Source organism: Panthera uncia, assembly GCF_023721935.1.
Source record: "Panthera uncia isolate 11264 chromosome A3 unlocalized genomic scaffold, Puncia_PCG_1.0 HiC_scaffold_11, whole genome shotgun sequence".
NCBI classification, from domain to species: Eukaryota; Metazoa; Chordata; class Mammalia; order Carnivora; family Felidae; genus Panthera; species Panthera uncia.
Genome location: NW_026057578.1, coordinates 18,687,978 through 18,708,966, shown reverse-complemented (window position 1 = coordinate 18,708,966; position 20,989 = coordinate 18,687,978). Strand labels below are relative to the sequence as shown.

The 20,989-nt window shown below is 56.2% G+C and overlaps 1 protein-coding gene across 2 annotated transcripts in view; it reads left to right on the top strand.

Annotated features, from left to right (window-relative positions):
• PLCG1 (phospholipase C gamma 1) overlaps nt 1-11,004 on the top strand; it is a 36,865-nt gene extending 25,861 nt beyond the window's left edge. The window contains exons 13-32 of one of the 2 annotated variants that reach the window (XM_049650780.1): nt 436-604; nt 719-841; nt 924-1,025; nt 1,105-1,292; nt 1,529-1,729; nt 1,804-1,923; nt 2,013-2,193; nt 3,078-3,155; nt 3,933-4,036; nt 4,263-4,359; nt 4,644-4,713; nt 5,191-5,348; nt 6,711-6,807; nt 6,948-7,172; nt 7,244-7,392; nt 8,203-8,317; nt 8,404-8,565; nt 8,685-8,773; nt 8,872-9,056; nt 9,257-11,004. In XM_049650780.1, the coding sequence (XP_049506737.1) occupies nt 436-604; nt 719-841; nt 924-1,025; nt 1,105-1,292; nt 1,529-1,729; nt 1,804-1,923; nt 2,013-2,193; nt 3,078-3,155; nt 3,933-4,036; nt 4,263-4,359; nt 4,644-4,713; nt 5,191-5,348; nt 6,711-6,807; nt 6,948-7,172; nt 7,244-7,392; nt 8,203-8,317; nt 8,404-8,565; nt 8,685-8,773; nt 8,872-9,056; nt 9,257-9,299 (2,656 nt within the window). In that variant the 3' untranslated portion in view covers nt 9,300-11,004. Of the gene's footprint in view, nt 1-435; nt 605-718; nt 842-923; nt 1,026-1,104; nt 1,293-1,528; nt 1,730-1,803; nt 1,924-2,012; nt 2,194-3,077; nt 3,156-3,932; nt 4,037-4,262; nt 4,360-4,643; nt 4,714-5,190; nt 5,349-6,710; nt 6,808-6,947; nt 7,173-7,243; nt 7,393-8,202; nt 8,318-8,403; nt 8,566-8,684; nt 8,774-8,868; nt 9,057-9,256 lie in introns of both variants that reach the window. The other variant, XM_049650779.1, reaches the window with a different exon arrangement.
• The last annotated feature ends 9,985 nt before the right edge of the window (nt 11,005-20,989 follow it).

Sequence of the window (20,989 nt, the reverse complement as noted above, 5' to 3'; positions counted from 1 at the left end):
TGTCCACATCCCTACCTGCTGTCCTGCAATTCCTGTTCACCCCTACCTGTGCTCACTAGTCTCTCATGCCTCACTGAAGGGATCATCGGGGGCTCCGGCAGCTAACTGGAGGGTGATTCCTGTCTCTCCTTACCTTCTTGGCGTGGGATGTCTCTTGCACTGCTGGGAGAGCCCCCATAGCTGGACCAACTCTGGGGACCTCTGTCTGCAGGGGTTCCACCCCTTTGTTCCTGTTGCACCCTTTGGTGCCCCTGTGGAACCTTCTTAACCCTTCCAGCAACCAAGGCCAGCATCTTCTCTGGGTAGCTTTCTTATAGACAGGGCCTCCAGGGCCTTGGTCCCTAACACCTCCTTCTCTGAAGGGGTGTTTGTACTAAGCATTGATCCCTCAGAATTGTAAGGCCTCTGTCACTGCACTGGCTCCTTACCCTTTAGGTACCCGGTCATCCTGTCCATTGAGGACCATTGCAGCATTGCCCAGCAGAGGAACATGGCACAGTACTTCAAGAAGGTGCTTGGGGACACACTCCTTACCAAGCCTGTGGACATCGCTGCCGATGGACTCCCCTCACCCAACCAGCTCAAGAGGAAGATCCTTATCAAGGTAGGGGTGAGCCCCCCACACTTCCCAGCACCTCTCCCAGGCCATTGCAGCCTGGGTGAGGAGGAGGGACGCTGGGACTAGGGGGCATTGCCATGTCCTGGCCTGTCCCCATAGCACAAGAAGCTGGCAGAGGGCAGTGCCTATGAAGAGGTGCCTACATCAGTGATGTACTCCGAGAACGATATCAGCAACTCCATCAAGAATGGCATCCTCTACCTGGAGGACCCTGTGAACCACGTGAGGGCCAGGCCAGGCCAAGCATGGGGAGGGGCACCACGGGAGGAGGGCTCCGTTCATGGGCCCCACTTCTGTCTTCTAGGAGTGGTATCCCCACTACTTCGTCCTGACCAGCAGCAAAATCTACTACTCTGAGGAGACGAGCAGTGACCAGGGCAACGAGGATGAGGAGGAGCCCAAGGAGGTGAGGGGCCAGCCCAGGGCTGGGGGCTGGGCTGGGGTCAGAGTCACTGAGTGTCTTTGCTGTTGCCCTCCCCCCACAGGCCAGTGGCAGCACAGAGCTGCACTCCAGTGAGAAATGGTTCCACGGGAAGCTCGGGGCAGGACGGGATGGGCGGCACATCGCTGAGCGCCTGCTTACCGAGTACTGCATTGAGACCGGGGCCCCTGATGGCTCCTTCCTCGTGCGAGAGAGCGAGACCTTCGTGGGCGACTATACCCTCTCTTTCTGGTAACCCACTCCTGGCGCGTGTATACTCTGACGCGGCACCTCCCAGAGACCACCATGGTCCGTAGTTGGTCTCTGTCACGGGCTTTCCCATGGAACGTGATCTTATCACATGCATGCACACACATATACTTTTCAGGGTGCTTTGAAGCCCTCCTGCAGGGCCACCCACACCCGAACAACTTAGGTACCTCGCTTGGGCCCGGCCTGCTCCTCACTGCTTCCCTGTCTTCCCTCAGGCGGAATGGGAAAGTCCAGCACTGCCGGATCCACTCTCGGCAGGACGCTGGGGCCCCCAAGTTCTTCTTGACAGACAACCTGGTCTTTGACTCGCTCTATGACCTCATCACACACTACCAGCAGGTGCCCCTACGCTGCAACGAATTTGAGATGCGCCTCTCAGAGCCAGTCCCGCAGACCAATGCCCACGAGAGCAAAGAGTGAGGGAGGGGCCGAGGGCTGGGTGGGGGACCTGAGAGGTGATGGCCAGGGCTTGACTTGGGCCTGTCCTCAGGTGGTACCATGCCAGCCTGACCAGAGCTCAGGCTGAGCACATGCTGATGCGCGTCCCCCGGGATGGGGCTTTCCTGGTGAGGAAACGGAATGAGCCCAACTCCTACGCCATCTCCTTCCGGTGAGGGGTGTGGCCTCGGGGTACTGTAGGTGGTGTGGGGTTATGCCTGAGTCTGGGCTGCCCTGACCCTGTGTGGCTGTTGTGTTAAGGGCTGAGGGCAAGATCAAGCATTGCCGCGTCCAGCAGGAGGGCCAGACGGTGGTCCTGGGCAACTCCGAGTTCGACAGCCTCGTGGACCTCATCAGCTACTATGAGAAGCACCCACTGTACCGCAAGATGAAGCTGCGCTATCCCATCAACGAGGAGGCGCTGGAGAAGATCGGCACAGCTGTGAGGGCCCAGTGCTTGAGGGGGCGTGGTGGACAGGGTGACCCTGGGCTAGCTGCTGGGCAGTGGCAGGACAGTCGGTATGTGGGACACAGAAGCCAGGAATGTTGTAGGAGCTCCTGGGAGGGTCACTCTGCCCAGCTAGGGGCCATGGTGTGGGTGCCGGGACGGTGTCCCAGAGGGAATGTCTGCCACAAGAATGTGTCTGCGAGGATGGGCATGCATTAGGTGAAGGCATTCGAGCAGAGAGCCCCCGCGAGCCGGGGTGTGGGGAAGGCGGTCCAGGAGCTCATGCAGGGAAAGGTAGGCCCAAGGCCAGAAGCTTACTCAGGAGGTGTGAACTGGACTGTCGCCAGGGCAGGGGAGTTGGCTCCAGGAGGCAGAGGCATGAGGGTGAGGCATGTGAGGTAGGCTACACAGACGGCACGGGGACAGAGAGGGCTCAGGACTTGGACTGATGGGGACTAGGGCGAGAGGTCTGCTTGAGACTTGGCATTGGTGAGCACAGGTGACCAGAGAGAGGACTGTGCACACTGGGGCCCGGGGCTGGGCTGATGGATAGGCAGCGTGGGGTGGGGGTGCCGAGTGGGGAGTGAGCGAGACACTAAGCAAGAATGTCGGGCAGCACCTTGGGCCTTGGGGAACAGAGAGGTTTCGGAATCATGGGGTGGGCCTCAAGGGTTAAGAACTTGGGAGAGAGGGAAGGGCAAAGCCATGCTGCTAAGGTCCAAGATGCCGGTGAACCAGGTGCCAGGGGAGGGGGCAGACTTGGCCTGGAGAGGAAGGCCATGTGGAGGAGGCCTGCCTCACTGACTGAGGGGCACAGGGAAGCCAGCAGCCCCTGTTCTCTCTGGGTGTTAATGTCTATCATTCGGTCCTGTTTCCAGGAGCCAGACTACGGGGCCCTGTATGAGGGCCGCAACCCAGGCTTCTATGTGGAGGCGAATCCTATGCCAACTTTCAAGGTACGACCTTGGGTGTCTGGGCACAGGAAGCTAGAGAGGCTCCTGGCTGCTCTGGGCTTGTATTTCTCTGCTGGGGGCGGAGGGGTGCATCTGTGGTCGTTGTGGAGAAGTGGTGTTTGTGGTTTTCCGAGTCCTTAGAGCTTGTGAGAGATGTGTGGTTGGTGTCTGACCACAGCTCTCTTGGGGCTGACCCCCTCCCAGTCCCTGTCCCTAGGGGTCAACACTGACCCCTCCAAACTGCTCCTCAGGGTAAGTCTCATTTACTTACTGGGTGGCAGCAGGGCGGGGGTCGGCCACAAGGGCCAGAAACTTTGTTCTTTGCTGCTCACTCCCTTATCTCGTGCAGATCCCTCGGAAAGGACCTTTCTCTCTCTGCTTTTTTCTCTAAGGAGTAAGGAGTTGTGCTTTGTCCCTCAGCAGCCAGGGAGCCTGGGACAAGGTTTTTTCTCCTACTTTCCAGATGAGGAATGATGGGGTCCCAGTCATGCCCATAGGCTTTCAGGTCCTGGGGGAGGCACCCGGGGCACCTACAGACACTCCTAGCCTGTGAGCCCTGGCTTCTGGGGGAGATTCAAGAATCTCCCTGTGGCCCGGGCTGAGGGGCTTGCAATGTTCCACCTGGACCCTGAGGAGCCTCCGTGGCAGAGGCCCTGGGTCACACGTGTCCTGGAGCCTCCTGTAGGGCTGATGGCGAGGACTATCTGGGGGGGGCTGCCCCACGTCAGCAGAGTGGCGAGGATAGACTGCCTGCTCTAACCAGTGTCTCCCCCTCTTCAGTGTGCAGTCAAAGCACTCTTTGACTACAAGGCCCAGAGAGAGGATGAGCTGACTTTCACTAAGAGCGCCATCATCCAGAACGTGGAGAAGCAAGAAGGTGGCTGGTGAGCCTGGTCCCCAGAGCCAAAGCCTCTGGCATGTGTGGCGGGCTGGGAGGCGGGGGCCCCCCTGTGCACCTGCCACTGTGCTGTCGTGGTGTGTCTGTCCCACATACCTGCGCACCAGCGCTGCTCCTGCAGCCTGGCGTAGGTGCAGGGACTCTGACAAGGGATATCCTCCTTGTGGGAGTTTGGAGTGGTTGCTGGGGTCAGCACCCTGTGGCTTCTACAGGTGGCGGGGGGACTATGGTGGGAAGAAGCAGCTGTGGTTCCCGTCAAACTACGTGGAAGAGATGGTCAGCCCCGCAGCCCTGGAGCCTGAGAGGGAGGTGAGAGCAGAGCCATGTTGGTGCGACAGAATCCCCGTCCCCAGACTCTTCTTGTGCATATGCCCATCACACACAGTGTCAGGTGTACCTGTGCATGCACAGCCACCAGTCACCTGCGGTCCTGTCACACCCCTGTGGGGTCCGCAGTTTCCAATACACCTGCTGTGTTTGTGTTGTCATGGGTGTGTGCATAAGGTGTGTTTGTTGCACGCACACAGACATCTCCTCCCATGCATCTATATAAAGCAGATGTGCTGATGACCCATGGGCTTTGCTTTCCACAGCACTTGGACGAGAACAGCCCCTTGGGGGATTTGCTCCGGGGGGTCTTGGATGTGCCAGCTTGTCAGATTGGTGAGCCCCCACCCCTTTCCCCAGCCCACGGTTCTTCAGGGTCAGGCTCTCCTTTGTGGCTCCCTTTGTGTTCTGTGGGAAGAAGCCAGTGGCTGGCCTCCCAAAGGCTGTCCTCACTCTGAGCTCTCCCCGTGCTTGGATACTCTCTTGACACCCCAGTCTCGATTCTTCACCTCCAGCTCTGACCCCCTGCATGCTTACCCTGAGCCAGGCACTGGGTGATGCGGAAGGCTAGCTGACCTCCACAGTCCTTGTTGGTTGGGCCACAGTGTGACGGGACCTTGGAGACAGGGTGGGGCACGTGACCCGCACGAGACCGGGGTTTGAGCCCTGGTCGCCTCTCCTGGCAGCGCAGCATCACCTCCCTCACACCCTGTGGGGTGGAGGGCAGGTAGTGAGGGGCTCCGAGCCAGTGCCTGGGCTGTAGTGTGGGGGACGGGGACGTCTTTCCAAGCCCTGTTTCTCTTGCTCTCCCAGCCATCCGTCCCGAGGGCAAGAACAACCGGCTGTTCGTCTTCTCCATCAGTATGGCTTCCGTGGCGCACTGGTCCCTGGATGTCGCTGCTGACTCACAAGAGGAGCTGCAGGACTGGGTGAAGAAGATCCGAGAAGTGGCCCAGACGGCAGACGCCAGGGTAAGGGGCATCTGTGGGGTGCAGGGGTGCAGGTGGGCAGCATGTGAACCTGTTGGGGGTGAGGCCTGCAGCACTAGGCCTGCCTCTAGGCTGGGACCTGGAGGAAACCACACACACACACACACACACACACACACACACACGCACACACAGCAGGCCGTGTGGCTCGTTCAGGACAGAGATGGATAGCGGCCGTGGGCCACCCTGTGGATCTGCGTGGTCGGCAGTTGGACACACGGGCCGAGCAAGAGCAGTCTTGTGCTGGAAGCAGGAGCGGGTGCCCAGAGGCTTGGGAGGAATGGGTGGTGTGGAGTGGGGAGAGGGTTTAACTTTGGAGGGTGTTGGTGGCAGGGGGAGCCCGGAAGGGCAGGGCCGAGAGGCTGGCGGTGGCCAGGGGTGGATGGTATCTGATGTGTGAGGGCTGCAGAGGTACCAATGGGCACGATAACCTGAAAGTGCCCGGCGTTTCGGCAGCAGCAACTGGCCCTAGTGTCACTACTAGGAACCGTGGTGGTAGGTCTCCACGGGGCTAGAGCTGGGGCCAGCTTTCACGCTTGGCTGTAGGAGGAGCCAGCAGAGAGGAGGGAGGCCACTTCCGCTGAGCCTGGGGGAGCGGAGGGAAGGATGTATTCACAGAGGTTAAGGGAATTCTGTGTGATGGCCATTCCCTGGGTGGTTGGTGTGGGTGGAAGGTGACAAGGCAGGTCTGTGGCTGCTTTGGAGGATGGGTGCCTGTGAGCCGCACAGAGAACAGAAGGTGCTGAGGATTTTATTGGCAGACTGGCTAGTTGGGATGGATTCTGGGGTCTGGGCTGAAAGAGGAAGTAAGAATGTGCGTGTAGGAGCCCTTGATGGAAGAAAGTGGGCCTCTGGAGCTATGAGGACAGGACGGGACGCGCTTGTGAGCGGCCGCGGTGGGTAGGTGGCTGTGTCGGGCAGGGGGGCATCTGAGGGTGTGAAGCCATTAGGCCTGCAAGGTGGGAGGAGTCTCCTCAGCACCGAGACCTGAGACCGAGCCAGAGACCTGAGTCCCCACTGAAGTCACAGGAGGCTGCCTTGCTTAAGGGAGGCTGGGTACCCGATGGTTACAAAGCATCACCAAAGAGTGCAGCCAACCCCAGGACCCTGAGCTGTCACTGGGGTGTGGGCGATGAGGATATCAGCCTCTAAGAGTCTTAGGAGGGCAAGTGTGGCCTTGGGGGCAGAGAAAAGGAAGGAGGATTCTGGGGTGTACTGTCCAGAGGGGTGTGGGAGATTCGGGGGACAGGGCAGGGCCCAGAGAACACCTGCACTGTGGGTATGCCTAAGCTGGCAGGGGCATCCTTCCGGGTGGGGCATCAGGCCATGTGTGTGTGTCACCAGCTCACGGAGGGCAAGATGATGGAGCGGAGGAAGAAGATCGCCCTGGAGCTCTCCGAGCTGGTTGTCTACTGTCGGCCTGTTCCCTTCGATGAAGAGAGTAAGGGCCGAGGGCTGGTGGGGGTGTGTTTGGGCGCCCTCCCTGGCAGGTGGAAGATGTACATTGTGTCCCTTTGTATGGGGGGTGGGGGAGCTGCCTGGGTGGGTGGGCTCTGTAAGCATTCTCCCTGTTTGATCCAGAGATTGGCACAGAACGTGCCTGCTACCGGGACATGTCATCCTTCCCGGAAACCAAGGCTGAGAAATACGTGAACAAGGCCAAAGGCAAGAAGTTTCTCCAGTACAACCGGCTGCAGCTCTCCCGCATCTACCCCAAGGGCCAGCGGCTGGACTCTTCCAATTACGACCCCTTGCCCATGTGGATCTGTGGCAGTCAGCTCGTGGCTCTCAACTTCCAGACCCCAGGTGAGAAGGTGCCCCGTGGGGCGGGGAGGGGCGCCATCGGGCCAGAGTCCACTGTAACTCGGCTCTTTCAGACAAGCCTATGCAGATGAACCAGGCCCTCTTCATGGCCGGTGGCCACTGTGGCTACGTGCTGCAGCCGAGCACCATGCGGGATGAGGCCTTTGATCCCTTTGACAAGAGCAGCCTCCGAGGCCTGGAGCCATATGCCATCTGCATTGAGGTGGGTGATGCTCGCCTGTGGGCTTTAGGGTGGGCAGGGGTTGCTCTTCTGGGGCTCGTTTCTGGAGTCAGGGATGCGGTGCCGGTTTGTGTGACTGGCGGGGGGCACTGAACTGGCTCCTGAGCGTGAGGAAGGTGTGACCGTCCTCTGAGATAGGAAGGCAGCTGCAAGTCTCCACCGTGGGGCTGGGCCCAGAGTGGCGAAAGCCCGAGGCAGGTGGGCTAAATGTAGCCACTTCTTGGCACTGAAGAGTCAGGCTGTCCAGTGAGGCCATGGGTAGCCGCTGCCTGGCAGGACAGGAAACCAGGGCCCGTGGTGAGCTATCCGCAGGAGCCAGCGGGACGGCACTTACTGGAACGGGGCTTGAGGGAGAGTGACCCCCATCCCCAGCTGTCTTTTAGAACAGTCCCTGAGCACTTAATGCCCCCTGGTGAGAAGCTGTGGGGTGCGGGGCGGGTGGGGCTGAGCAGTGTTGAAGGAGGTGAGGATAGCACAAGGTGAGTGGGTGCTGCTTTCCCGAGAAGAGACTTCGATTTTTTTTTTTTTTTTTTTTTACCTTGTGGGGAAGTAACTTAAAAGATTTTCATATTGAAACAGACATGCGTTTGATGAAGTAGATTACAGAAACTCCCATGAGAAGTTTGGCTGAAGCTTCTTCCAGTACCACCGCTCAGGGCCCTGATGCCATGAGCCACTTAGTGGGCCGTGTCTTTGGGGCCCAGCAGAGGGCGCACTGCCTCCACTGCATAGCGAGGACTTGGAGGGAGTGGAAAGGACAGTCCCCCAGCCCATCTCTACCCTGCCTTACAGGTGCTGGGGGCCCGGCACCTGCCGAAGAATGGCCGAGGCATCGTGTGTCCTTTTGTGGAGATTGAGGTGGCCGGAGCAGAGTATGACAGCATCAAACAGAAGACAGAATTTGTGGGTAGGTCTGCCTTCCCCACTCAACCACGCCAGTGACCCTGTCCTCTCTTGGTGGTGGCCTGAGGCCTTCTGCCCTGACTTTTGCAGTGGACAACGGACTGAACCCTGTTTGGCCCGCCAAGCCCTTCCACTTCCAGATCAGTAACCCGGAATTCGCCTTCCTGCGCTTTGTGGTGTATGAGGAGGACATGTTCAGTGACCAGAACTTCCTGGCTCAGGCCACCTTCCCAGTGAAGGGCTTGAAGGCAGGTGAGGATCCTTCCTAGAGACAATGCCCGGGATCTAGCTTGGGGACGGGGTGGGGGGCAGGGGGCGCAGGCCCCTGCTTGGCTCCCTCCTGGGCTGAGGGCCAGGCCTTCTCCTCCTAGGATACAGAGCCGTGCCTTTGAAGAACAACTACAGTGAGGACCTGGAGCTGGCCTCCCTGCTCATCAGGATCGAAGTTTTCCCTGCCAAGGTGAGCACGAGGAAGGGGGGCTGGGGAGGAGCCAGGCAGCAGCCTCACAAGGCCATGGGGAGGCACTGATCTCTCGTGCACCGCCCTTGTTGAAGCAGGAGAATGGTGATGTCAGTCCCTTCAGTAGTATGTCTCTGCGGGAGCGGGGCTCCGATGCCTCGGGCCAGCTGTTCCATGGCCGGGGCCGGGAAGGTTCCTTTGAAGCCCGCTACCAGCAGCCGTTTGAGGACTTTCGTATCTCCCAAGAGCATCTGGCAGACCATTTTGACAGTCGGGAACGGAGGTGAGGGGCTGGAGGATGGGTGGCCAGTGTGCAGCTTGGAGGCGGGGGATGGTGGGAGCGATGGGAAGAAGTGCTTGCTGCCCCTCCGGGTCCTTCTCTTGCCTCCTGGGTGGGTGGAAGTTACAGTTGTCTGGCTTTGGGCTGTCCCACTGCACTCTGAGGCCCCACCGCCGGTAAGGACACTCTCTCCTTGTGTCCAGGGCCCCACGAAGGACTCGGGTCAACGGGGACAACCGCCTCTAGTTGTGTGCCAGCCTCGTTGAGAGCAGCGGGTGCCATGCACCTCGTGGAGTGCCGTGAGCCGGGTTCTTGAGAAGTGGCCTGTCGTGGCAGCCTTCCTGGCCCCGTAGCCTGGAGCCTGGATTCCAGCAGTGACTGCTAGACAAAACCAAGCCATTAATGAGTTGTTTTACTGTTCGGGGCCTCCGTGCCCCAGCTCTGGGGGAAGGCAAACACTGTACTGTGTCTCAAATTAATTAAGCACACACCTCTTGTCCTGACTTCTGGAGATGGAGCTTTCCATCTGTGGGGCCAGGACCATGGCTGCAGCCCCTTGGAGAGAGGCTGCCTCAGCCTGTGGCACAGGAGGCTCTAAGGAACCGCAGCAGCCTCATGGGGCCAGGGAAACAAACCCAAGTTTACATTGTCCTGTAGCTTTAAAACCCCAGTCGGGCAGGGGTGGGGGTAGATGCCCCCACGGTTTGGCCCTGGAGCCAGGGCAGAGGAGCACAGGACCTGCCTGGAGAGGGTCCCCCCCTGCTCAAGGAAGAGGACACAGCACAAGGGCATGTTGCCCGTGGCTGGGAACACAGCCCAGCCTCCAAGATACAGGGGATCATGTTAGAAATAGCAGCATTGGGCAAGCCAGGCTGCTGTGGGCCATGGAGGGTCGCCCTGCAGGCCACTGTGTGAGGGGCCTGAGGAGGCCAAGGCCCAGGGCGCTGCCTGGAATGGGGACAGCAGCCCCTCAGGACCATGGGAGGATGAGGGGGACCCGGATGTCCTGCCGTGCCTTGGGCTGCACCACCTGCCTGCTGCCCAAAGCCGGGAGGCAGCCCAAGGTTGACACTCGGGATGTGAGCCTGGAATCCGGACCTGCTCACTAGGGTAGACGAGTGTGTGGCTGTGCTGGCCGAGCACAGCAGCTCCTGCCACGTTGGGAGGGCGTGCCTCGCTTTGACGCAGAGGCCACCGAGCAACGGAAGGTCTAACAGCAAGGTCACCGGACTTGAGGCCTTTGTCGGAGATGGGTGCCGGCATGGCCAGAACGGAGGAGCAGGTCGCAGGCCACGCCGGGGATTTTCCCCAGTACCTTCGGGAAGCTCCTGCACACAACTGACAGGCCCTTCTTCAAGGCACCCTTCAGCAGGTCGGCTAGGGGACCCCTCCCCCCCACCCCCGTCCTGTTCCAGACCGAAGACCACTCTCCCCGTTGCAGCATAAGACCTGGGCTCTGAGTCTGCGGACAGCACTGTGGGAGGATGTGGAGATCAGCCCGAATATTCATTAAACCAGTTGAAAGTCCTCTTGCTGGGCATCTGTGATGTTGGAGTATGGAATTTTAAAGGTTATTTTTTGCACACCGTTTCCTACCATGTTCATTATTTCACATAGGATGTATGATTTTCTGTCTTCCACTTCTAACCGGAAAGCTGCTTGGTTGGGGGGTGGGAGAAGCAAAACGAATGAACTGGTCTGTGCACTGTGGCAGAACTGTTATTTTTATGGATTTTACAGCTCAACTAACAGTGTTACCTTTTCAAGATTTATATATTTATATACTCTTAAGAAAAACCACTGAGCCGTTAAAGCCTTGTTATTCAATCCTAATAGTGATTCAGTTTTCTATAGTTTACTTTTAGGGTAGAAAGTAAATTATTTAACATTACATTAAACTTCCCAGATCATGGATTGTAAACCGAAGGAAATTATACAATTTCTGAGAAAATGTATTGGTTTATTTAAACTAATTCTAAAGTTGTCTTTGCAAGTATGACCTCGGAATCCTGTCCATAGCAAACATACCTACATATGGCTGCCAACGTTTGGTTTATAATCAGAATATTAACAAAAATCGTAAATTTTATTAGAAAAGCTTTCCTTTTGAAAAGAATAGCAGTATTATTTTTCTTCTCAGTAGTATTGTAACAAAGTTAGTGACTCTCCTTGCTCCTCACCTTTGGAGGGCAACCTTGGAGCAGAGCCACAGGGAGGGGCCGGCGACCACCCGACACGTGGGGACAGCTGTGCTACAGATGGTAAGGCTGTCGGGAATGGGCCGGGGTGGGAGGAAAACAGCAAAGCCTATTCTGGTCAGGTGGTTTTTGTTCAAAGGCAAAGACAACGCAGTGTGCGTTCCCTTAGGGACAGAAAAGGGTTAAGGATCGGCCGGCTGTGTGGGCAGGTGAGGGAGCAGTCACCATGCAGCTGGCTGCTTCCATTGAGCTGGTGAGAAGACCCCGGAAAGGAGATGGGAAGGTTGGGAAGGCAGCCCCACGAAGGGGTGCAGGCCCATGGGCACAAGGGTGCCCCTCGGTACAGCTGGCACTCGGCACGCGCAAGCCCACTGCCCTCATTCAGCCTCAGTTGCCAGTTGTGCTGGCCTCTTAAGATCTGACTGCCACATAAATCGGCCCCGTGTCCTTTTAACTTGGGTGCTCTTTCACGGGCCCTGGGAAGCCGGTTGTCTGGAGACAACTTGTCAGGTGGTTATTGTGCGGTACAGGCAGGTGGGAAGTTTTTGGCAACTTCCCAGGTCAAGCATCTCTTCCCTCCTCTGGGCTACAGAGTGGGGTGAGAACACCTGCTCTTCCAGCTCCCCTGCAGACAGGATGTCCGGGGACAGCAGCCCGAATCCCTGCAGCTTGCCAACCCTGGTGAGCGGGATGCAGCCGGAGCCCTTTCCCAGTTCACAGAAGCCTCTCCTTTCAAAAGGAGGTTGCCAGGTGCCACTCTGGTTGCCTCGATAGCTTGCAACCAAATCTCTGCCCAGATGTGGTTGAAAAGGCACTGCCCTTACCTTCCTGTGGCTGTTTTCATGGTGGTCTGCGCCGGTGTAGGTCAAACATGATGCCACACACAGAGCTGCCTGCCTGGTGGATGGATGGGACGAGCATAAAAAGTCAGCCCAGGGATCCTGAAAAGATGCAGGTAAGTGTAATCAGTTGGTTCTTAAGATGGTAATTAGTGTATCGCTGGTGTGATAATTCACGCACCAAACAAAGCATGGAGAGCAAGATTGTCAAGTCCAAGGCTGATTAGGAGTTACAGGTTCTGAGGGGCATGTGGGTGGCTCGGCCAGTAAGCCCCTGACTTCAGCTCAGGTCATGATCTCACAGTTCATGAATTTGAGGCTCACTTAAAGGGGTGAGCTTGAGCCCTGCTTCAGGTAAAACATGACCCCTGGGTGAGCCCCGCATCTCTCTCTCTGCCCCCTTGCTCACTTGTGCCCTCTTCAAAAAAAAGAGTTACAGGTTCGGAGCATCCCTTTCCTATATGGTAAGTCAGACCAAGACCTAACAATTCCCAATTTGACAGATTGAGGGCAAGTCCTGGTTCATTTTAGTTCCCTCTGAGCACCACCCACTTGGAGAACTGGGATCAGTTTAAAATACTTCCTTTCATCCGCTGAACTAGATATAAGAGCCAGTATCAGAGCGCCCACTGCTCAGGTTCTTGCTGGCCCCTTGGCTTTCTCCCTAGAGCTTCTCTGTCCTATTCAAAAGGATGGTTCTTTTCCCAGCGACAAGGGAGTTGATGGAATTTGGCCTGAACTTCAAAACTGGGTTTTCTTGCTCCAGGTTCTTGTGGCCAGGAGAGCTTGTCCAGTGTGAAGGAAGAGTTCTGTGCTGACCCCTCGGTTAGGGGCTGCCTGTCATCACAGGACATCCTTGGCTTTTTGGTGTTGACCATTTTTATTTTAATCAGGATGAATCCCCATTTACTGAACAAGTGTCTTTCTGGAGTATGACTTGGAGAGGAACCGCTCTGACGTCCCTAAGGCAGCTTCATGGACCTGAGGCACACCGATCTTCCAGGCTCCCAGGCTATATACACTACTTTGCTTTTCACTGCAAATGCCTTGATCTTTCTTCCTGGTAGAAAACAGGACAAGTCTCAGTCTTGCAAGCACACAGATCAGTTTCACCTCCTGTTTCCTCCAGACAGACCTGACTGAGCTCATTAATCGACCCATGAGGCCCTACAAAGGGGAAGGGATGGGGGTGAGGGGAAACCCTCACTTGAGACTGAAGGTCTTGCCCTATGGTGCGTAAGTTGCTTGCCTCGTCATCCATGTGGGCCACGTCCCTGTGGTGGGACAGCTTGGATTGGCACGAGTTTCTACCCACTGGGTGACGCATCATCTGGGAAGCTTCTAAAAAATACCAGTGCCTACAGCCCTAGCGTAGGTATTTTTCAGAAGCTTTCCCGGGTGAACTGAATGGAAGGTCAGGGTTGAGACGCTTCAAGTGTGGGCAGAGGAAACCAGAAAAGCAGGGTCAGGAAGAGGAAGTCCATGGTACCAGGGGCAAAGCTGAGAAGCGGACTGGCTCCCTGCAGGGGGAGTCTCCTCTCCTGCTGTCTCCAATAGGAACCACTCCTGGCTGGCTGGCTGGCACACCAGGGACAAGTAACTGCTCAGAGTTGTAGGCCTGCACTTCTCTCACCCCGTGCACACGTGCACACAGCACTACTTGCAAGGTCAGCAGCTTTCCGAAGCCCCTGCAAAAAGAGCAGCCAGGGCAAGAACCCCTCTATAAAGGGGGAAGGCAGGAGCAGTTTCTGACTCCAGTTGAGGACAGTGCCATTAACAAGGATCTGTGGCCACAAGCACGTGGCCACAAGACGCCCCCCCCCCCCCCCCAGACTAGACACATCCTGAACATCATCTGGAGGCTGGGGCTCCTTAAAAACTCACTTGTCTTTAAGTTTGAGCCTGTCCTCTCTCACCATTTCTGTTCTTTAGAAGGGAAAAACCATCATAAGCACTCTCTGGTTATCCCACCAAAGTAGCTCACAGAACAGAGTAAGTTCCTGCCTCCTCACATCTCAAAGAGATCAAGCCCTGTCTCCGCTGGAGACTCCTCATTGGGTCTTCCTCTGATGATCCCCAGGGGACTCCTGCCCAGGAGTCAGGCAGGGGTTCTGTTTCCTGCCCGGAGGCCACTGCAAGTGCCCCCGGGAAGCTAAGCCACCCACAGCGGGCTGCCACTGCCCACTCTGCCCGCAGTTGTGTCCCAGAAAGCCCCTGCCCGAGTCTGCACTCACCCCGGGCTTCAGCTGCGTGGCATTCAGGCTGTCACGCCGGGCTGCTCTTGCTTTACTCAACACAAAGCTGTTTTCCCAAGACTTCAGCTGGCCTCCAGAAGGACCAAGTCGGGAACAGGCCCTGGTGTCCACCTGGGACCAGAATCACTGGCCGGCCTTGGTGTGTGTCTGCCCCAGGTGATTTTCTGTCTGGGCTCCCTTTTTCCTGTCACAGGCCCTCGGGGTCACCCCCAACAAGATTCACTTGCTCTGAATCTTAGAAACTGGGCTTTTAGAAAAGATTTTACCACCCAACGTGGGTCTTGACCTCAAAACCCCGAGATTAAGAGTCGCATGCTCCACCAACCTAGCCAGCCAGGCGCCCCAGAAATTAAGCTTTTTAAATCCTATTCTTTTAAGGCCTCCGCATCCTTAACCGATTCACCGGCACCCCCTTAGCAAAGAGGAAAGTGCTCTGCTTCTGAGCACATTCTCCTCACTGGGCGGGAGGGGATGGGGGAAGGGACAAGAAAAGGACTTCCCAGCACCTTCTCACAAGACACCCGATGACTGTGAGTCTGACTCCTTCCTGCCTTTTGTCTGTTTAGCGTAATTCTAGAAACCTCACAGTTCTGTCACACAGAAGCCAGGCCTGTGGACACAGCAGCGTGGGAGACGGAGAGAGGAACTTTCCTGAAGCGGGCTGAGGGGAACGGCCTTGCTCATCCATCCAAGCTTAAGATCTGGCTTGCCCACTGAATAAATCAGATGTGAAACGTTTCTAGTTTTTCTGGCTCCCCCACAAAATAAAGTCAGCAGATGTGAAACATATTTACGTTTTTATTTAGGAACAATCAAAAGATCTGAAGTACCATTTCGGCCCATATCAAATTGTATACGCAGTTTGTCCCTGCTCCCTCCCTTCTCCAAATCCACAGATACAAAATCTAGGAAATGTGCAATTTGCATCTTAGAAATAGCAGCATCCCCACAGGGGACCTCGTGAGGCCTGGAGGCAGCCCAGAGAGGACAGCCCACCCCCACCTCAGCATAGCCACTGTCCGAAGGCGAGTTACGGCTTTCCGTTAAGAACACGTACTCTGGATAAAGAACTCCCATTCCACCCTGGCCTGACCGACAAAAGTGTGCCCCCTTGGTTTGGTCTCATTCCTGGCCACCGCAGCCAGGGGACCCTCTTGTATAGTTTGGTGAAGTTGCAGATTGCCTCTGGGCAAACAGGGCAGTTGTCTCTTAGCACCAAGGTGACCACGTCTTTCAGCCATCTCTCTGGGAGGCGCACTAAAGCTGACTGCACCCCAGCCATTCCCAGGGCCTCCGGTCACTCCGAAGACCAGAAGGTAAATAAATGGATGGTAGAAAACCAGGAGTCAGCACTCTCAGGCAGGACCCCGCAGCTCTGGCAACCTCCCTGACTTCCACAAAGACTGTGCTCAGTTAACTTTCAATGGACAATGGCCGGCAGGGGAGAGGGGAAGGTTGGCTGGCGTTTGCTTCGTAATAACGATTATGGCACAATCGGGTTTTCCCGACATGGCTAAATGGCGCGGCAGCGCGGGAACGCCTCTGCACGGGCCACCCCTTCTCCCCTGGCCCGAGGACCACGCTGGGTCCGTACTGAGGGCGGCCCGGCTCCCCCTCCAGCATTTCAAGCAAACTGCAAGAATGAGGTCACTGTGTGGGGGCAGGAACCAAGGATGAGTGACAATCTCTCTCTTTAAACACAAATGACAGAACAGCTACCACGTGAGTAGATTGTTACCCTCCACCAGTGTATCTACTCTGGGGTTTGACTCCTGGGAAAGACCACGCACTTGTAGCTTTCTATATTCAGGGACTCCAAACAGTCTTTACCCTGGACAATTTACCTTCGGCTCCAGCCGAATGCTTCTTCCAAATACTCCTAAGTCACCCACTTATAGTGGAAAGGAACAACAGTTATAAAAGCATTAGCCAGGAAAAGCTATTCATCAACATTCAAGTGCTCAGGGATACGCACGTGCACACAGAGGAGGGCCAGGCTCCAGAAGAAGAGGCACTAACGGCAGGTGGACGCTCAGACCCCTCTCCGGTACCCTGGCTTGCCACCTGCCCCCAGCGGACAGCAGAAGAGAAGGCAGCTACCCCTGCCCCCGCCAGAAGCGCCCTGCTCGCTGTGCAGACCCCTCCTTCTGGCTCCAGCCTGAGCAGCCACAAGGGCCAGGCGCTGAGGGCTGCTAAAGCCTTGGGGCTGGTGACAGCAGAGCAGTAGCCATATGCTCTTTGCGGATCCTGGCGGTCCTGCAAACCAAGGAGAGCGTTTTTAAAAGTCAAGGCAGCAGGTGCTTGCTCCCACCCTTGTCCATGGGGTGACCAGCGCCTGCCTAGGCCGTGCCGGGCATCAGGTTTCTGCCCCTGCTCCGGACTTTGGCAGGTAGAATGGTTGCTTCCTGCTGGATCCGGGCTGTCCGATCTCCAGTCTGGTGAAGGACTAGGACCCTATTCAAAGGACAGGCCAGGTTAGTGGCCAGTCTTCACAAGTGCGCTCAGGACTGAAGAACAGAAAAGCAGACCCTGGATCACCCCCCGGGCCAAATGCCCTGAGCCCTTTCCTTTACACCCCCCACATACAGATGCTGGGTGGCTCAGTGAACTGCCTTCCTGGGACGACCGGTGCCAAGGTACACAACACAGGCCTCGCCATTCCGTGTGGGACTTAGAGCTTGCCTGGGTGGCACTCATGATCGTCACCTCTACCCAGGCACTTGGCCCAAATCAAAACCCATCACTTTGCTGAGACGTTACCTAGTTTTCTCAGTCCTGGTGTCGCACAGCCTGGCTGTTCTAAGTGGCCAGAGAAACAGCACGATGGTTACCTCAGATCGAAGCCGGGCTTGGGGAGGGGTCCATTCAAAAGAAAGCTCGGCTCCCCACTCCCTGCTTTCTCAGGTGCCAGACGGTCCCCAAGCCATGCGGAGATGCGCCCCAAGGTCTGGGCAGGAAGAAGGCTGGGCGAGCCTGTGCTCCTCAGCAAAGCAGTGGAGTCAGGAGACCTGGAGACTGGGCCCCAGGCAGTAGTGAGGAGAGCCCAGCCCTGTTTGCCTCCTGCCCCAGGAAGCTGCTGGCTCTGGCCTGGAAGTAGCTGTGTGGACCCTAGCACATCTACAGGATTTTTCTTCTCCGGCTTACAACTGAGCCTTCCACATTGATAAGATAAAGGAAAATGTAAACTTAATACAAAAGGTGGGTCAAATCAATAACCTGCCCTGAGTAAACTCTGAGCAAGGAAAAGGGGGGAAAATTAGAAAAAACCCAAATTTCAGGTTTGGTTTGGCTGGTTCTCTTCTACAAAGTGCCTTTATCCACGTGGGCTGTGGCATTTAAACTGACAAAGCTGCTCCAACCCAAGGATCTCGGTACAAGAAGAGAACAGGCAGACACAAGGCAACAGGGCCGAGAGCGGGCAGCACAGGCAGGCTGCCGAGGAGGGTGTGCGGACAAGGCGAGCACCCAGCCAGAAAGGCTAACGCCCACCCTCCATGGAAGGCGGCCCGGCACAGATGTCCCAGAGCCAGAGGGGAGAGGGAGGTGACACAGGACCTGTGCAGGATAAGAGCCACAACTCAGCCTGGAAAACCTGCAGAAACTTCCCGGTGGGTCAGCCTCCCACGGCCAGCTCGGACGGCACCGTCAATACAGCACCCTGCCCAGCTCCTGCACCTGTCCTTCCGGAAAGCAGGCCTTCAGGTCCTGATGCTTTGGTCACCCACACAGCTTGGCCAAGCCAGGAGCTCTAAGTCACATGATGCTACCAAACCCCAAACACCCAACAGGCCATCCAACACTCTGGAACCCTCGACTCCCGAAAATGGGAACGCTCCTCTCAAATCAAAAAGCTCTTTAATAGTCAAGAATTAAAATAAGTAATCAAAATATGCAAAGTAGGGGTGCCTGGGTGGCTCAGTTGGTTAAGCATCCAACTTCGGCTCAGGTCATGATCTGGCAGTTCGTGGGTTTGAGCCCTGTGTCGGGCTCTGTGCTGACAGCTCAGAGCCTGGAGCCTGCTTCGGATTCTGTGTCTGTCTCTCTCTCTGCCTCTGTCCCAATTTGCGCTCTGTTTCTCTCTCTCAAAAAAAAAAAAACACATGAAAAAAATTTTTTTAAATATGCAAAGTGTATGTATCATAAATTCAGATTTCTCTGATCAGAATGATGATCTAGTTTCACCTATTAAAACTGGATCTACAACTCCGTGTAAAAATATTAATAAACCAAACGTGCAAGACAGGCAACAAGAAACACCAAAGATTTTACTACCGTGACAAGTCCAAGTGCGTCGGGAGAAGAGGGGAACGACCAGTCACTTTAGGAAACCCCGTCCCACCTCTCTCAGCTCTACAGCCCACAGACTGCCTTCTTAATGGAGGCGACGTCACAGACACCCTCCGGCGGTGTGCAAAACCGCAGTGATCTGTCTCACAACAGGACAGGGGCCCGACGCACGGGGTGCAGTTCCGGTTCTGGGCCAGCGTGCTTCCGCGTGCCGGGGCAGCTGTATTCCTCAAGCGCCCAAAGCCCTGTGCACCTGCTGCAACATCTCCTGGGCCACCTGCTCGCTGACCTCTCTTGCCTTCACCTTTCATTGTCTGAGGCTCCAACCCCACTACCCAATCCAGTCCAAGAGCACAGTGGGGGGAGGAACCATCTAGTCTGCGTGGCTCCTTACCTGGGCGGTCCTGCCATGTGCGGGGTGGCCCTGGGCGCCGGGAGAGCAAACATCTGTGAGGAAAACACGCCCAGGCGGCAGCACCGGACGGAGCTTTCCCACCTTTCAAAGACAGGCTGGTGCCGAGGCGGGGTCCCTATGTCCTGCACCAACTCGTCTACCACGTAATTCGTTTTTTGTTTTGCTGTTTGGGTTGTAAATGAAATACGAACACAAATTAAATAACCAAGAAAACCCTCTCTAAAGACACAACCCTCTGGCCAGTATGTGCAGGACTTGGAGCGAGGCCCGCAGGGTGGTGTCTCAGACACTGATGGTTTCCGGCTGGGCCACCCCAGCCGTACCTGGGATCCCAGCACTGCCTTCAACACAGGCTACTGTCCCCGGCACCCACACGCCACTAGATTCCTCAGGTGCACACCTCAGATGTACATCTTCTGAGTAAAGTATCAAAGTGAGTATTTGTCCTGTATCTGTGTGTATATATAAATTAATCTGCATGTACATAAACACTAAAGGAAAAATCCCAGGTGTCTGTTCTCTGAAGGAAGAATCACTCACCACTCTTGGCAATTCTGGAAACAGGCCTTTGGGGCTAAAGAGCTTCACACTCAGATGGAAAGGACACAAACATGGGGTGCAAAACTTGCCAAGTACTCACTTGTTAACAACTAAGAGGTGGTCCCTACAGGGCCCGGGAGAAGAGAAGACACTTTAGAAGAACAGGGGCTCAAGGGCTTGGGGTTGGCAAAGACAGCTCCTCTCCTGGAAGGCAGAAGGCGCCACCACCACCTTCAGTCCTTGGAGCCAAGCCAGCACAGTGCCCCACGCAGTTCAGTTCCCGCGTGGGGTTGGGGAGAAGGACGACGCCTAGCCCACCACCAGGGTTTCTTGCCCAAAGGCCCTGCCACTCACCCAGCCTGGGCCCGGGAGGAGCGTGCTCATGAGGTCGCGGTGCTTTGGGAAGCGGGTGGTCCCCAGAAGGTGAGAAGTACATGTGAGGGGCCTTCCGCCTGCCCCACCCTCCATCCGCTGCTCTCAGAGCAGCCCGTCTTGGGGAAAGAAGGATTTACCATGTAGTACAGCTCTGTAAGCAAGTTCCCCAGTGTTGCAAAAGCACCTTTTCCTGTGATTTTCTCAAAACAAAAAAAACGGATGGGAGGATTAGGCTAAAGTAGACCAAGATTTTGTTTCCAAGTTTTGGGGACAAAAATGCAGAACTTGAAAAATCCTCACAAGCACCCGTCCGGTGATGTCCAGCACCCAGCCAGGCCCTTGGCTTGAGGGCCGCGAGTACTCTGGGCGTCCCGCCAGGAACCCCCGCGTGCAAGCCCACCCCAGCTCTGAGAACTCCGGAGTCCCAGATCCTGTCAGCTCTCACTCGGACTACTGGCTGAGTGCAGGTCTTCCTTCCCACCCAAAGGCAGCCTTGAAGCGAGTGTGGGTCAAGGGCTCTGAAAACCACAGCGGCCAAAGCCACCTGCCGGGGCTGCGCGCTTCCACTTTAAGCCCCCTTTTTCTCAATTTCCCTCTCACTCTCAACACATCTAGATTAAAAACAAAAACAAAAATGTGGGCACATAGGTCAGTACATCAGGCTTGACAACAAACGTTTCTCTAAGGTGATTTGAGAACTGAAAAGTTCTGGTCCATGCTTCCGACGCCCATGAAAAAGGAGAAGGGCTGTAAGGACTTTCGGGCAGGACGAGCACGCGCCATCACGTACAAACCACAGGGACCGGCGCTTCTGCACAGATTATCATCCCGCAGGGCGACGCGAGCCCGGCGTGACAGCAGAGACCTCTTCAAAAGCCCTGCCTTCGTGGAGGAGCGCATAGGTACGCCTCTGAGTGTGCGGTGCCCCCGGCCCGCTGCCGAGGGGACGCGTGGCCCCAGGGATCTCTAGAGAAGAGACACGGGGCATGTTCAGAGATGACGTAGACGGCAATGTACTGCTTGCTAA